The sequence below is a fragment of the Dipodomys merriami genome, unplaced genomic scaffold (genome assembly GCF_024711535.1).
Source record: "Dipodomys merriami isolate MVZ:Mamm:240054 unplaced genomic scaffold, mDipMer1.0.p SCAF_174, whole genome shotgun sequence".
In the NCBI taxonomy this organism is placed as follows: Eukaryota; Metazoa; Chordata; class Mammalia; order Rodentia; family Heteromyidae; genus Dipodomys; species Dipodomys merriami.
The window spans coordinates 2,169,451-2,181,682 of NW_027203093.1; the positions used below are offsets into that span (position 1 = coordinate 2,169,451).

The 12,232-nt window shown below is 61.7% G+C and overlaps 1 protein-coding gene across 1 annotated transcript; it reads right to left on the reverse strand.

The window, feature by feature from the left end:
• Positions 1–165: 165 nt before the first annotated feature.
• On the reverse strand, positions 166–10,856 carry LOC138829617 (diacylglycerol O-acyltransferase 1). Its single transcript, XM_070026047.1, has 17 exons — positions 10,556–10,856; positions 5,302–5,389; positions 2,739–2,779; positions 2,567–2,652; positions 2,431–2,483; positions 2,240–2,345; positions 1,965–2,072; positions 1,804–1,878; positions 1,610–1,713; positions 1,482–1,520; positions 1,367–1,408; positions 1,247–1,291; positions 1,050–1,162; positions 905–970; positions 736–823; positions 586–648; positions 166–500 (listed from the first exon to the last, which is right to left on the reverse strand). The coding sequence occupies exons 1-17, from the start codon at positions 10,768–10,770 to the stop codon at positions 345–347; spliced, it is 1,488 nt and encodes a 495-aa protein (XP_069882148.1). The 5' UTR covers positions 10,771–10,856; the 3' UTR covers positions 166–344.
• Between the last annotated feature and the right edge of the window lie 1,376 nt (positions 10,857–12,232).

Below are 12,232 nucleotides of genomic sequence, written 5' to 3' on the forward strand. Positions count from 1 at the left end.
GAACATCCATTTACAGATCCACCAACACCACAGCCTTGGCCAAGAACCTTGAGCGTGTCCAGGCTTCCAGCCTGTGGGCCTGCTGCCCACAGCACTGCCGCTAGCCAGGGTGGGATGGGCCGTCACCCACTGACCCCCGCGCCCCCACCAGGCTGAGGGAGGTCGCCTTGGACAGCACTTTATTGACACCCTTGGTCCCTGGACAGCACAGACCCGGCACTGGCTCCCGCCAGCTGGTGCGGTGTCACCACCCCTAAGGAGAACAGCAGGGCACCGTAGGGGCGGACGGCCTCCTGAGGCGGGAGCAGGCCTCGGCGCTCCGGGCCGAGGTGCCCTGCGCAGGTTCAGGCTCCTGCCCCGGGGGCCTCGTAGTGGAGCACGTAATAGTCGTGGACATACATGAGCACGGCCACCGGCTGCCCGATGATGAGCGTCAGCCACACAGCCGCGTTGCCGTAGTTGCCCTGAAAGAAGTTGCCCACAAGCCAGGCCAGTGGGACCTGGGGGCATGTGGGGCCAAGGTCAGTTGGCTAGAGTGGCGCCCGGGAGGGCTGCTGGGTGAGGTAGCCAGCCGGGGCTGCTCACCTGAGCCATCATGGCGGTGAATGCCCAGAGGCGGAACATGCGCAGGGGGATGCTGACCAGGTACTGGAACAGGAAAAGGGGGTTCGAGTCTCAGCCGTGGGCCACGTTCGTACCCAGAGACAAGGCAAAAGAAAAGAGCAGAGCACTCACCTCGTGGAAGAAAGCCGAAGCCATGAATACCCCTGCCCTGGCCAGCCACTTGCTGCTGCCCCGTCGGAGCAGAGGCTTGTAGAAGTGTCTAGAGCAAACAGGCCAAAGTTGAGGCCCTGGGAAGTGGCCCAGGTCAACACCCACCCCCACGCGCGCACAGGCCACCCACCTGCTGCACCACTTATGTACTGGGATGTTCCAGTTCTGCCAGAAGTAGGTGACAGACTCAGAATTCCTGGGGTCAAAGAGACAGGGTGAATAGAGCACAGTGGCCTGCCCAGGCCCCAACGGGAAGACCACCCTTCAGTACCCACCACCAGTCCCTGTAGAACTCCCGGTCTCCAAACTGCATAAGCTCCGCCACCGCATTCAGGCAGGAATGGAAGAGCCAGTAGAAGAAGATGAGCCAGATGAGGTGGTTGGGGACCTGTGGGGGGAAGGGCTCCAGGTTCCAGAACACCACACACACCTGTCCCTCAGGCTCACCTCGCTGCAAACCACAGGCACTCACCGCCAGCTTGAGGAGGCGCTCTATGATGCGCGAGTACTCCATGTCCTGTGGAAACAGGCTGCCTCAGCCGGACAGCTCCTCCCCCACTCCTACCCCCTCCAGCGGGGGGCCTAGGCTCACCTTGAAGGTCTTCATGGAGTTCTGGATGGTAGGTACCATCCACTGCAAAGGAAGGTTCCATGTGTGGGTCTCCAGTTGTGCTGAGCCTCCCCACGCCCCCACTCGTCCCTCTTACCTGCTGTATCAGCCCCACCTGGAGCTGGATGAAGAACAGCTGGGGAGAAAGCAGAGCAGCCACCTGAGACCGCAGCCACGGCCCCCACACCAGGCCATAAGTGACTCCTCCCCGTCCCCAAGCCTCACCATCTCAAGGACCCGCCGCAGCAGAAACCGCTTTCGGATTCGGGGAGAGCGGGGAAAGTTGAGTTCATAACACAGAGTTGGGGCAAAAATGAAGTAGTAGAGGTCTGGAAGGGAAGAGAGGAGATTAGAGCCAAACCTGCCTGATCTTGCCTCTGGCCCTTGCCCTGGGCAGGCCCTGCCCACTGGGCCCTCACCCCGGTAGGTCAGGTTGTCTGGGTAGCTCACAGCGCTCTGTGTGGCAGTCCCATTGGCCTTCTTCGCTGCAGAGGCTGCAAGTAAAGCCCACGTAGGGGAGGATGGGGGGGCCATGCTGCTCAGGCCCAGCCCCAGGTAAGCCCCCGGAGTCAAATCCTACCAGCCTTAGCCTTGGCCCTGTGCTGACGGCACCACAGGTTGACATCCCGGTAGGAGAAGAGCTTGAGGAAGAGGATGGAGTACGACGCCAGAGCCAACACGGAGCCCACTGCAGGAGAGGCATCTTAGCCCACAGCCACCCACAAACAATAGGAACCACAGAGTAGGGGCTCAGCCTCAGAGACCCATGCACCCCAGGGACCGCACCCACCAGACTGAGCCTGGAGCTGCCCCAGGGGCTGGAGCGGTTGGGGCGGGGGCAGCTCCCCAGCTCACCTGGAGTGATGGACTCCACCAGCAAAGCCACCGCTGCTGGGAAGCAGATGATGGTGGCCAGGTTGGCCACATGCAGCAGCAGCCCCACCTGCTCTGTCAGGGCACCCTGGGGAGGGGCAGAGCACTCAGCCAGGACCCGCCAAGGAGAGCCTGCCTCCAGCAAACCCAACTCAAGCAATTATGGCACTTACCACTGCCAGGCGCTTCTCAATCTGGAATGCAGCCACAGCAAAGACGTTGGCCACTGAGGACAGAGATACCCATGAGGAAGGTTCAGGCCGGGCCAGCCTGGTGCCCACCCAGGGCCCTTCTCTGAGCCCGGCTCACCAATAACCAGGCATGGAGCAGGCCAGTTGTAGGGGTCCTTTAGAAACAGAGACACCACCTGGATGGGGTCCACCAGGATGCCGTACCTAGAAGTGGGGGGGTGGAGGCCTGAGTGGTGGAGGCCTGGTCATTCCGTAGGTGGGGTAGGGAAGGGCCTAACATGTTTACTCACTTGATAAGGTTCTCCAAAAACAACCGTGCATTGCTCAGGATCTGCAAGAGACAGAAGGCTCGGCCCTGTGATGCTGGCCACTCTTACAGATCAGCATCTCCCAGCTCTTACATCTCTGAAGCACAAACTGTAGGCCTGGGGAGCAGCCTCAGCTTTAAAGACTCAGCCACACTATCCCCCCCCCCCCCCCGGGTCATGAGGCCTGAACTCTGGGCCTGGGCGCTGTCCCTCAGCTCTTCAGCTCAAGGTGAGCGCTCTACCACTTGAGCCACAGCGCCACTTCTGGCTTTTTTTGCTTATGTGGTGCTGAGGAATCGAACCCAGGGCCGCATGCATGCCAGGCAAGCGCTCTACCACTGAGCCACCTTCCCAGGCCCAGCCACATTATTCTTTAACAGCAAGCTCTGAGACTCACCACCTACCTGACCACACACCAGAATAAAGACAAAAGTCTCTCATTGCCCTCTGTGCGGAAGAGACTCCTCCTGCTAGCAGACTCCTCCCAAGTGCCGCACCTTTGGTAGCAGACAAGCTCGCCGTGCAGCCGCCCTGGTCGCCTCCCATTCCCAGTGGTGACCAAGCCCCCACACCCACAGGGGGGTCTGTCAAAGCTGAGCTCCAGGTCAGGCCCTACTGGAGGGCCAGGCTGAGGAGGGAGGGCTGCCCAGCCCAGCCCAGGGTACAGATCCTCCAGCCAGGACAGCTGCTATGGAGCCCAGCTCCACCAAAGTGGTCAAGGATGAGGTACTCTGCCCCAGTTGCTCTAACAACACTCCAGTCCCCAGCAGCTGGGTCCTGATACCACCAACTTAGGCTACCTCCCCAGGCTCAGGTCCTGTGATACAGAAAGGAAACATGGGCAAAGGAACATGTTTAAAGCTGGGCGCCGGTGGCTCACGCCTATAATCCTAGCTACTCAGGAGGCTGAGATCTGAGGATCGAGGTTCAAAGCCAGCCCCGGCAGGAACATGTTTAGGCCTCTCGCCTGGGTGTTCTCACAGAAGGCTTCATGGAGGATGTAAAAAGCCTAGAGATGAGGGCTAGGAAGGTGGCTCAGTGGTAGAGTGCCTGCCTAGCACGCATGAAGCCCTGGGTTCAATTCCTCAGCACCACATACACAGAAAAGGCTCTAAGTGGCGCTGTGGCTCAAGTGGCAGAGCTCTAGCCTTGAGCAAAAGAAGCTCTAAGACAGTGCCCGGGCCCTGAGTTCAAGCCCCAGGACTGGCAAAAAAAAAAAAAAAAAAAGGGGGGGGGGCTGGGAAGGTGGCTCAGTGGTAGAGCGCTTGCCTTGCAATGCATGAGGCCCTGGGTTCGATTCCTCAGCACCACATAAGCAAAAACAAAAAAGCCAGAAGTGGCACTGTGGCTCAAGTGGTAGAGCACTAGCCTTGAGCTGAAGAGCTGAGGGACAGCACCCAGGCCCAGAGCTCAGGACCCACAACCAGACCAAAAAAAAAAAAAGCCTAGAGACATAAGGGCTGCTACCTGCCCACCTCCGGCTGGCAGCCTGACATGAGACCCTACAATATCACTCAGCAGAGAGGCCTCTCCTGAAAGCCTGAAACAGGTGAATGGGAGCTAAGGTGCACAATCCCCTCTACAGAGCGGACACAGGAAAAGGCTGCAAGGAAACACTGTACAGGCTGCGCACCTTCCTTACCCAGAAGCCTCTTTTTCAGATCAGACTGGGCCAAAAATGAGATAGCTCATCTCCCGTGGAGCCAGGCTGGACTTGGGCCCAGTGCTCCCTGCACAGCTGGCTGAGACTGCGGCATCCCCAGGGCAAGGACGCCCAGAGCCTCGGGCCCTTCCTGAGATGCAGCCGCGTGGTGCACAGGGAACCCTTCAACCCTGGCGGCCAGAGGAGGCACACTCAAAGCGGAGACAGACACTTGTGAGTAGGTTCAAAGGCCTCAGGCCACATCAGCCTGAGGAGCAGACTGGGCACAAGTTGCCCCTTGCCCTGCCCTTCAGGCTGCCCTTTGAGCCTCCAACTGCACTGCTCCAAGGGTGGGGTTTCTGCCACACCCCCACAACATGCGTGCGTGCATGCGTGCATGGGAGCAGGCCCCGAGGCCAACGTGGTGCGGGGCTGTCCAGGCGGACCCATGGCTGAGAGTTGGGCCAAGAGGCCCCCGGTGGCCAGGCCTTCTGGAGGCTCCAAGCCTATAAGGCCACGTGGCACCCGATCCCTCAAGACTCCTTTTGCATTGTGCCGGGGAAGTTGTGTGACCACCAAATGCCGCTGCCTCATCCTCCTGGCTCAGGTGTGGGACAAGAAGGTGGCTGTTGGTCCTCTCTCTGCCTTCCCATGCCAGCCAGGGTACCATTCAACCTCCCACTATCCAAAGGGCTCTCCCGGAATTCAACCTAAGCCCATATGGCTTGCCAGGGACCGCCTCGCCTCCTTCTGCCAGCCAGGGCTGGCAGCCACTGGGACTAAAGCAATCAGACACAGACCCCAGATCACCCACACAACAGAGACTACACCACGGCAAGACAAATGGGGAAGAGTCTAACACACCTGTCGAGGCTGGCCTGCCCCACACCCTGTCCTACTCACCAGCATCACCACACACCAATTCAGGATGCCACGGTAGTTGCTGAAGCCACTATCTGAGCTGAACAAGGAATCCTGCAGGCGATGGCATCTGGCAAAGAAAGTACAGGCCCTACCTGTGAGCAGGTGCTACAAGGCAAGGCCTGCCACCCTCCACGCTGTCTCTTCTGTCCACACACCACTCATTCCCTATCTGTAAGTGGGAGGAAGGGCCAGCCAGGCAGGGTCCTGCAAGCGGCCACACAGCTACAGTGGGCCAAGTTCTCAGACCCCCAGGCCTCGATGAACCCTCTCAAAAAGCAGGAGGAGCCGGGCGCTGGTGCTCACGCCTGCCATCCTAGCTGCTCAGGAGGCTGAGATCTGAGGACCGCAGTTAGAAGCCAGCCCGGCAGGAACGTCTGAGACTTAGGACTGTGTGGGGAAGGGGAGTCCTGGGGTTTAAGATGTTGGGTGTATGTTGCGGAGAAGGGGGAGCTAGGGCTTGAACTCAGGGCCTGGTGCTACCCCTGGGCTTTTCTTTCTTTTTTTCTTTTTTTCTTCCTTCTTTTCTTTTCTTTTTCTTTTTGTCAGTCATGAGACCTGAACTCTGGGCCTGGGCGCTGTCCCTCAGCTCTTCAGCTCAATGCTAGCGCTCTACCCCTTGAGCCATAGCACCACTTTCGGCTTTTTCTGCTTATGTGGTGCTGAGGAATCAAACCCAGGGCCTCAAGCATATAAAGCAAGCACTCTACCACTGAGCCACCTTCCCAGCCCATCCCTGGGCTTTTTGTGCCCAAAGCTAGTACTCTACAAAGGCTAGTACTCTACCACTTGAGCCACAGCTCTGCTTCTGTTTTTTGTGTGGGTTTTTTTTGGGGGGGGAGGGGAGAGGGTTGTTTAATTGGAAATTACAGTCTCATAGATTTTCCTGCTGGCTCCAACCACAATCCTCAGATTTCAGCCTCCCCGATAGCTAGGATTATAGGCATGAGCCACTGAGCCCAGCAGCGAGAAGACTTCCATCTCCAATTAACCATCAAATAGCCAAAGGTATCCAGGTGTTGGTTATCCACACCTAGCTACTCAGGAGGCCAAGATCTGCTCATCACAGTTAGAAACCAGCCAGGGAAGGAAACACACACACACACACACACACACACACACACACACACATGCACACACGTATGCGCACACACGCACACACGTAAAGTTGTGGTTCAAGTGGTAAAGCCCTAGTCTTGAGTATGAAAAGCTCAGGGACAGCACCAAGGCCCTAAGTTCATGCCGCAGTACACACACAGAAAAGAGAAAAGAAACAAAATTTTAAAAAATTATGTGTGTGGGCTGGGAAGGTGGCTCAGTGGTAGAGCTCTTGCCTTGCATGCATGAGGCCCTGGGTTCAATTCCTCAGCACTACATAAGCAAAAAGAAAAAAGCCGGAAGTGGTGCTGTGGCTCAAGTGGTAGAGCACTAGCCTTGAGCTGAAGAGCTGAGGGACAGCGCCCAGGCCCAGAGTTCAGGCCCCACGACCGGACCAAAAAAAAAAAGTGTGTGTGTGTGTGTGTGTGTGTGTGTGTGTGTATAAAATCTCAGGAGTAGTTGTCCAGGCCTATATAGGGCTCAGGCATTTTAAGCCAGGAAACTGGCTCACCAGAAGACCCAGACTATAACCAGGCTCTTAGGCCACTGATCAGAGGATCTGTGAAATCTACAGGCCTACCTGGAACCAGCTGGCATTACTGGGCAAAGGGTGAGGAATGGAGTCCACACTGTTCCTCTGGCCCACACTATCACCCATGGTAGTGCCTGGGGCCTCCACCACGGCCAAAACCCCTTCTCCTCACACACAGCCACACAGGCACCAGGCCCAAGGCCAGCCAGGTACGCAACCCAACAGGCACCTTTCTGAGTCAATGGCCTGGCTCTTGCAAGTTCCAAGTTACTGCTTGGGCTGAGGCTGCAGAGTGAAAACATTCAACAAGACCAGGCACCTGATATTAGGGAGACCCTCTATTGTGGGAAACTCCCAGATAGTTCTGAGGTTAGGGACATCCAGTGAGACCCTGCCGATCCAGGGAAGGGATCGCTGTATGGCTGGACAAGGCCCAGCCCAGGCAGAAACAACAGGAACAGACCAGAGCCCAAATCCCAGGAAGCTGCACCTGGCTCACTCATACCAGCTGAGCCCCACCTTTCCCTCTGGCTGCTGTGCCACCAGGAAGCCCCACAAAAGAAGAAGGAGGAGGAGGAGGAAGAAGAAGAGGAGGGGGGAGGGAGAGGGAGAGGGAGAAGAAGAAGAAGGAGGAGGAAAGAAAGTAAAGGAAATTGAGCAAGGTCTTGGTTTTGCAAGAGGAGAGGCAAATGTCTCCTCTTCCTTCTCACCACACACATGCCTGCCTTGAGACCTCTGAGCAGGAGAAACGCCTGGGCTGCTGCAGCTACAGATGCCCTCTTAGGAAGACCTCACCTCAGTGCCACAGGGCATGCCTGGCTCTGGTTGGGCCAGGGGACGGGCCAAGAAAGCTGAGAGGCAATGCCAACAGGCCACCCTTTGCCCCCCAGACCAAGGTCTGCTTTGTGCCTAGTCCATCCACATTAGCTACCAGAAGGTAGCCCTAGGCTGACCATACCCTCCTTAGTGGTCATCTCAGACAGCAAGTCCAGCCTTTAGCCTCTGTCTTTGTCCAACCCCCCCCCCACACCCAAATGTAGGCCTGGCCTTCCTGTATCTGTCCAACAGCCCGTCGAGAGTTCTACCTGACCCCTTTTTCTCCCCATGTCTGCATTTGACTTTCTAAAGCACTGATACCCTTGAGGCAACATTTCGCCAGCTCTGCTCGCCGCCGGCATCTCCAACCGGCTAGGTGTGCGTCTCCCCGGAGTCGCGGCCCCAGGAGGCCGGCAGGAGGCTGCTTCTCTCGGCCCTGCCATGCCGCTTCGCCCCTCTCCACTGAAGCTTGCTTGCTTTCACCTGCACTATCTGAAGCTCACACCACCACCAGTGTTTCACAATAATATGACCTCCCTCCCCTTGGGCCTTGGGGCCACCAAGGGGCCCCAGCTGCTCTAGCTCTGGCTGTCTCCAAGAGGAGGACAGAAGTGGGGAAAGGGTCTTGGTTTCCAAAGCTGACAGCACATGTCAGAGGAGCTTTGTCCAGGTCCCTTCCGTTGGGCTCTCAAGATCTTCCCCAACGGCTCGTACTGGGACACTCCCCCCGGCCCATGACACTCCTCCCTGACCAGATGGGGGCTATCTACCAATGCCCATGGAGGTGCTCAGCACACCACAGGGACTGGAGGACATGCCACAAGATGTGAGCAGGGACAGAGAAGCAGCCCAGTCTTTGTCGCCCTCTCACCTACTGAGGACCTACCACGGCCTGCATCTCTCGCTCCCTGGGGCCAAGGAGCTGTGGAGCAGCCCTCCTCCTTCCTTCCCACAGCCACCAGGCTCACAGAACGGGATGGAGTGCTCCTCGCCTCTCCCGTGGGCAGGGCAGGAACCTGGCCATCTCACACCCCACGCCCCCAGGTCTGCGCTGCCCCCAGTGTGGACCTCCTCCTAGGACCACATGGTCCAGGGCAAGGAGGGGCGCAGAGACGAGACTTCTACCCTCCGGGCAACCCTCCCTGCACTCCTCCAGGCCATCCTCAACTAGGCCCTGGGTACAAGATGACTGGGGCAGGCTCCCCAAACTTCCCGGGCCAAACAGAGAGCCCAGGCAGCAGGATGGGCACCTTTCCTCCCAGCCTCGCCTTGCCACAGGGCAGAAGCGAGCTCACCCCCAGAGCCTGGCCACCTACTCAGCCCAAGGTGAGCAAGAAGGGGTGTGGAGGGGAGGAGGCAGGAGTTGGCAGAATCAGGAGGAAGGCTGGCCTGGGCCAAGAGCGGCAACAAGCAGGGAAGAGGAGCGGCTGGCAAGGAGTGACAATGGAGTGAGCTACACACAGGCCAAGCCCCAAAGCACCGAGAGAGCCTGGCCTGGCCAGCACTGAGACCTGGGAGCCTGCAAGTCCTGGAGACAGGTCGAGAGGCTGGAGCAGCCTCGCTGCCATGTTCCTCACTTCCAGAGGGGAGGGCATCAGGCTGATGAGCTGAGGCAGCACAGCAGGACTGCAGCCCAGGGAGACAACAACTCCAGGCAGAGGACTCTCCCGCCTCCCCTCCCAGCTCTGCAAAGACCTCACACCATCAGGGACACAGAAAAGGCGCACTCACCAATGTGATGTAGGTAACACTGCACTCCCCTGCCTATCCCAGGTGGTACAGTTGAGACCACTTTCCCAGTCTCATGCAAAAGGACCCCAATTCCCACCCTCTCCAAAGTCCAGCTAAGCATCCCCCTGGGCCTTGAAGAGAGGGGTGACTGGGGCAATCATAAAGGGGAACTCCACAACTCCCTCAGCACCACCCCAGACCTCAGGAGGACCTCCCCCATCCACCAGTGTCTTCAGGGAGTCTGTACCTGACCTTTGTCCATGCCGAGCCACACCTGCCTCACACTGGGGTTTATCTTATCTCCCAAGTGAACTGTGAGCAGTCCAAAAGGCAGCCTTTGAGCCCCTTCCCCACAGGACACCCACAGACTCCCCCTGCCTACTTCCTCTTCTTTCCTCAGCTTCTCTCTAAGCCAGTCACGTAGGCCAGGATTAACCCTGGAAAAGGTCTGAGTGGCCTGGGGCCAGCTTGGAGCAGGCAGCAGTGTCCAGGTCGGCCACCTCCTCCCAGGCTGGGCAGGGTGTGGTCCCAATCGCTCCGTCCTCCCCTTCAGAGCAGCAGGTCCCCTCCTGTGGACACCCCCATCGCCTCTTCCTGCACTCTAACCAGGGAATCCAAGTCTCCACACCGGGTACAGCTCTGTCCCTACAGTGAGCACTTTCTAGTGACACCGAGGGCCCTCCTGACCGCTAATGAAGAATAGATAAGACACGCAGGCCCGCTTGGGAGGGTCTGCAAGGACAAGAAACCCTTCTGCACGGCCCCCTGGCCCAGAGCGGAGGGAGAGGCTGGGGAGCCAGCCCGACCTCACGCGCTCCCTGCCGCCCAGGAGGCCCGGGGGTCCCGCGGCTCCCGCGCCCCGCAGGCCCGGGGGCGCCCCGCCCCGCCCCGCCCCCGCCGGCCCGAGGCCGCCCCCCACCGGGGTGACCTTGACCGGGGACTTGCGAAGCCTCAGCGTCCGAGCGGGGCCCAGAGGCCCCCGGGTCCGCGGCCGCCCTGGGGGCAGGGGGCAGCGCGGGGTCTGGGGTCAGGGGTGAAGGGTCAGGAGCCCTCCGCTACCTCAGATCCGCGTGGCCGCCGCCCTCGGTAGCGCCTCCGTCCTTGTCCCGGGCAGACCCCGGGGCCGGCGCGTCCCCCGCGGCGCCCACGTCCGGGCCCGCGGCCCCGTCCCGAACCGCCTCTTCCGCCGCCCCGGGCCCGCCGCCGCCCTGGCCCGAGGGCCTGGAGCCGGTCCTCCGGCGCCGGGAGCCGCCCGCGCCGCCGCGGTCGCCCATGGCCTCGGCCCGCTCCTCCGCCGTGGCCCAGCCGCGGGCCCTCGGACTCTCAGCGCCCGACCCCCGCGGCCCCGCCTCCGAACCCCGAGTAACGGCCGCCACCGCCCCCTGCCGGCCGCCGTAGCCCGAGCCGTGCAGCGACGCCCACCGGGAGCGCAGCGGCGCGCAGGCTCCGAGCTTCTGCCGGCGCCGGCGGCCCCGAGCCCCGCTTAGTAGGCCGCGGCCGGGGGCGGGGCCTGGAAGGGGCGGGGTCTGGAGGGGCGGGGCCTGGCGCGGGGCGCGGCCTGGCGCGGGGCACCCTGGGACTTGTAGGCGACACGGACTGCGCCCCCGCTGCGCCCGGAAGGCGGAACTGGGGCCGAGGGAAGCCAGGTTGAGGGAAGCCGCGGCCCGGGGGGAACCGGGGCCGGGGCGCCCCAGGACTAGGCCTAAGCCCTCGAGGACACCGGAGCCCTGCGGAGGACGGACAGATGTCTACCTGGCTCGTGGCGCAGGCCGCCCGAGCTCCGCGCAGGCGCCCGGCTACCTGCCAGCTGCGCCTGGCCCCTGACCTCTTGCCCTTCGGCCCACTGAGGTTTCCGCATCCCTGACCGCGAGCGGCTGGGGCCTGCGGCGCCCCGGGCGCACCGGAGGGAAAGGCCCGCTTCTGGACCGAGAGGGACTTCTCCCCAAGGCCAGGGCCAGGCGAGAATGGGGCGGGACTCCTCCGCAGCTGAACGGAGCCATCGGCCCAGCCCCAGACCCCGGCCCCCAGACCCCAGACCCCGGCCCCCAGCCCCAGACCCCGGCCCCCAGCCCCAGACCCAGACCCCGGCTCCCAGACCCCGGCCCCCAGACCCCAGACCCCGGCCCCCAGACCCAGACCCAGACCCCGGCCCCCAGACCCAGACCCCGGCCCCCAGACCCCAGACCCCGGCCCCCAGCTCCAGACCCCGGCCCCCAGACCCAGACCCCGGCCCCCAGACCCAGACCCCGGCCCCCAGACCCAGCTCCAGACCCAGACCCCGGCCCCCAGACCCCAGACCCCGGCCCCCAGCCCCAGACCCCGGCCCCCAGACCCCAGACCCCGGCCCCCAGCCCCAGACCCCGGCCCCCAGACCCCAGACCCCGGCCCCCAGCCCCAGACCCCGGCCCCCAGACCCAGCTCCAGACCCAGACCCCGGCCCCCAGACCCCAGACCCCGGCCCCCAGCCCCAGACCCCGGCCCCCAGACCCCAGACCCCGGCCCCCAGACCCAGACCCCGGCCCCCAGACCCAGACCCCGGCCCCCAGACCCAGACCCCGGCCCCCAGACCCAGACCCCGGCCCCCAGACCCAGACCCCGGCCCCCAGACCCAGCTCCAGACCCAGACCCCGGCCCCCAGACCCCAGACCCCGGCCCCCAGCCCCAGACCCCGGCCCCCAGACCCCAGACCCCGGCCCCCAGCCCCAGACCCCGGCCCCCAGCCCCAGCTCCGGCCCT

What these genes read in the sequence shown, in the direction of transcription:
- LOC138829617 (XM_070026047.1), bottom strand. Translation starts at nt 10,770, where the DNA reads ATGGGCGACCGCGGCGGCGCGGGCGGCTCCCGGCGCCGGAGGACCGGC. An exon ending in GGTGGAGTCCATCACTCCAG is followed by an intron (nt 2,073 to 2,239) that starts GTGAGCTGGGGA and finishes CCTCTCCTGCAG; the next exon opens with TGGGCTCCGTGTTGGCTCTG. An exon ending in TGCGGCGGGTCCTTGAGATG is followed by an intron (nt 1,521 to 1,609) that starts GTGAGGCTTGGG and finishes CTTTCTCCCCAG; the next exon opens with CTGTTCTTCATCCAGCTCCA.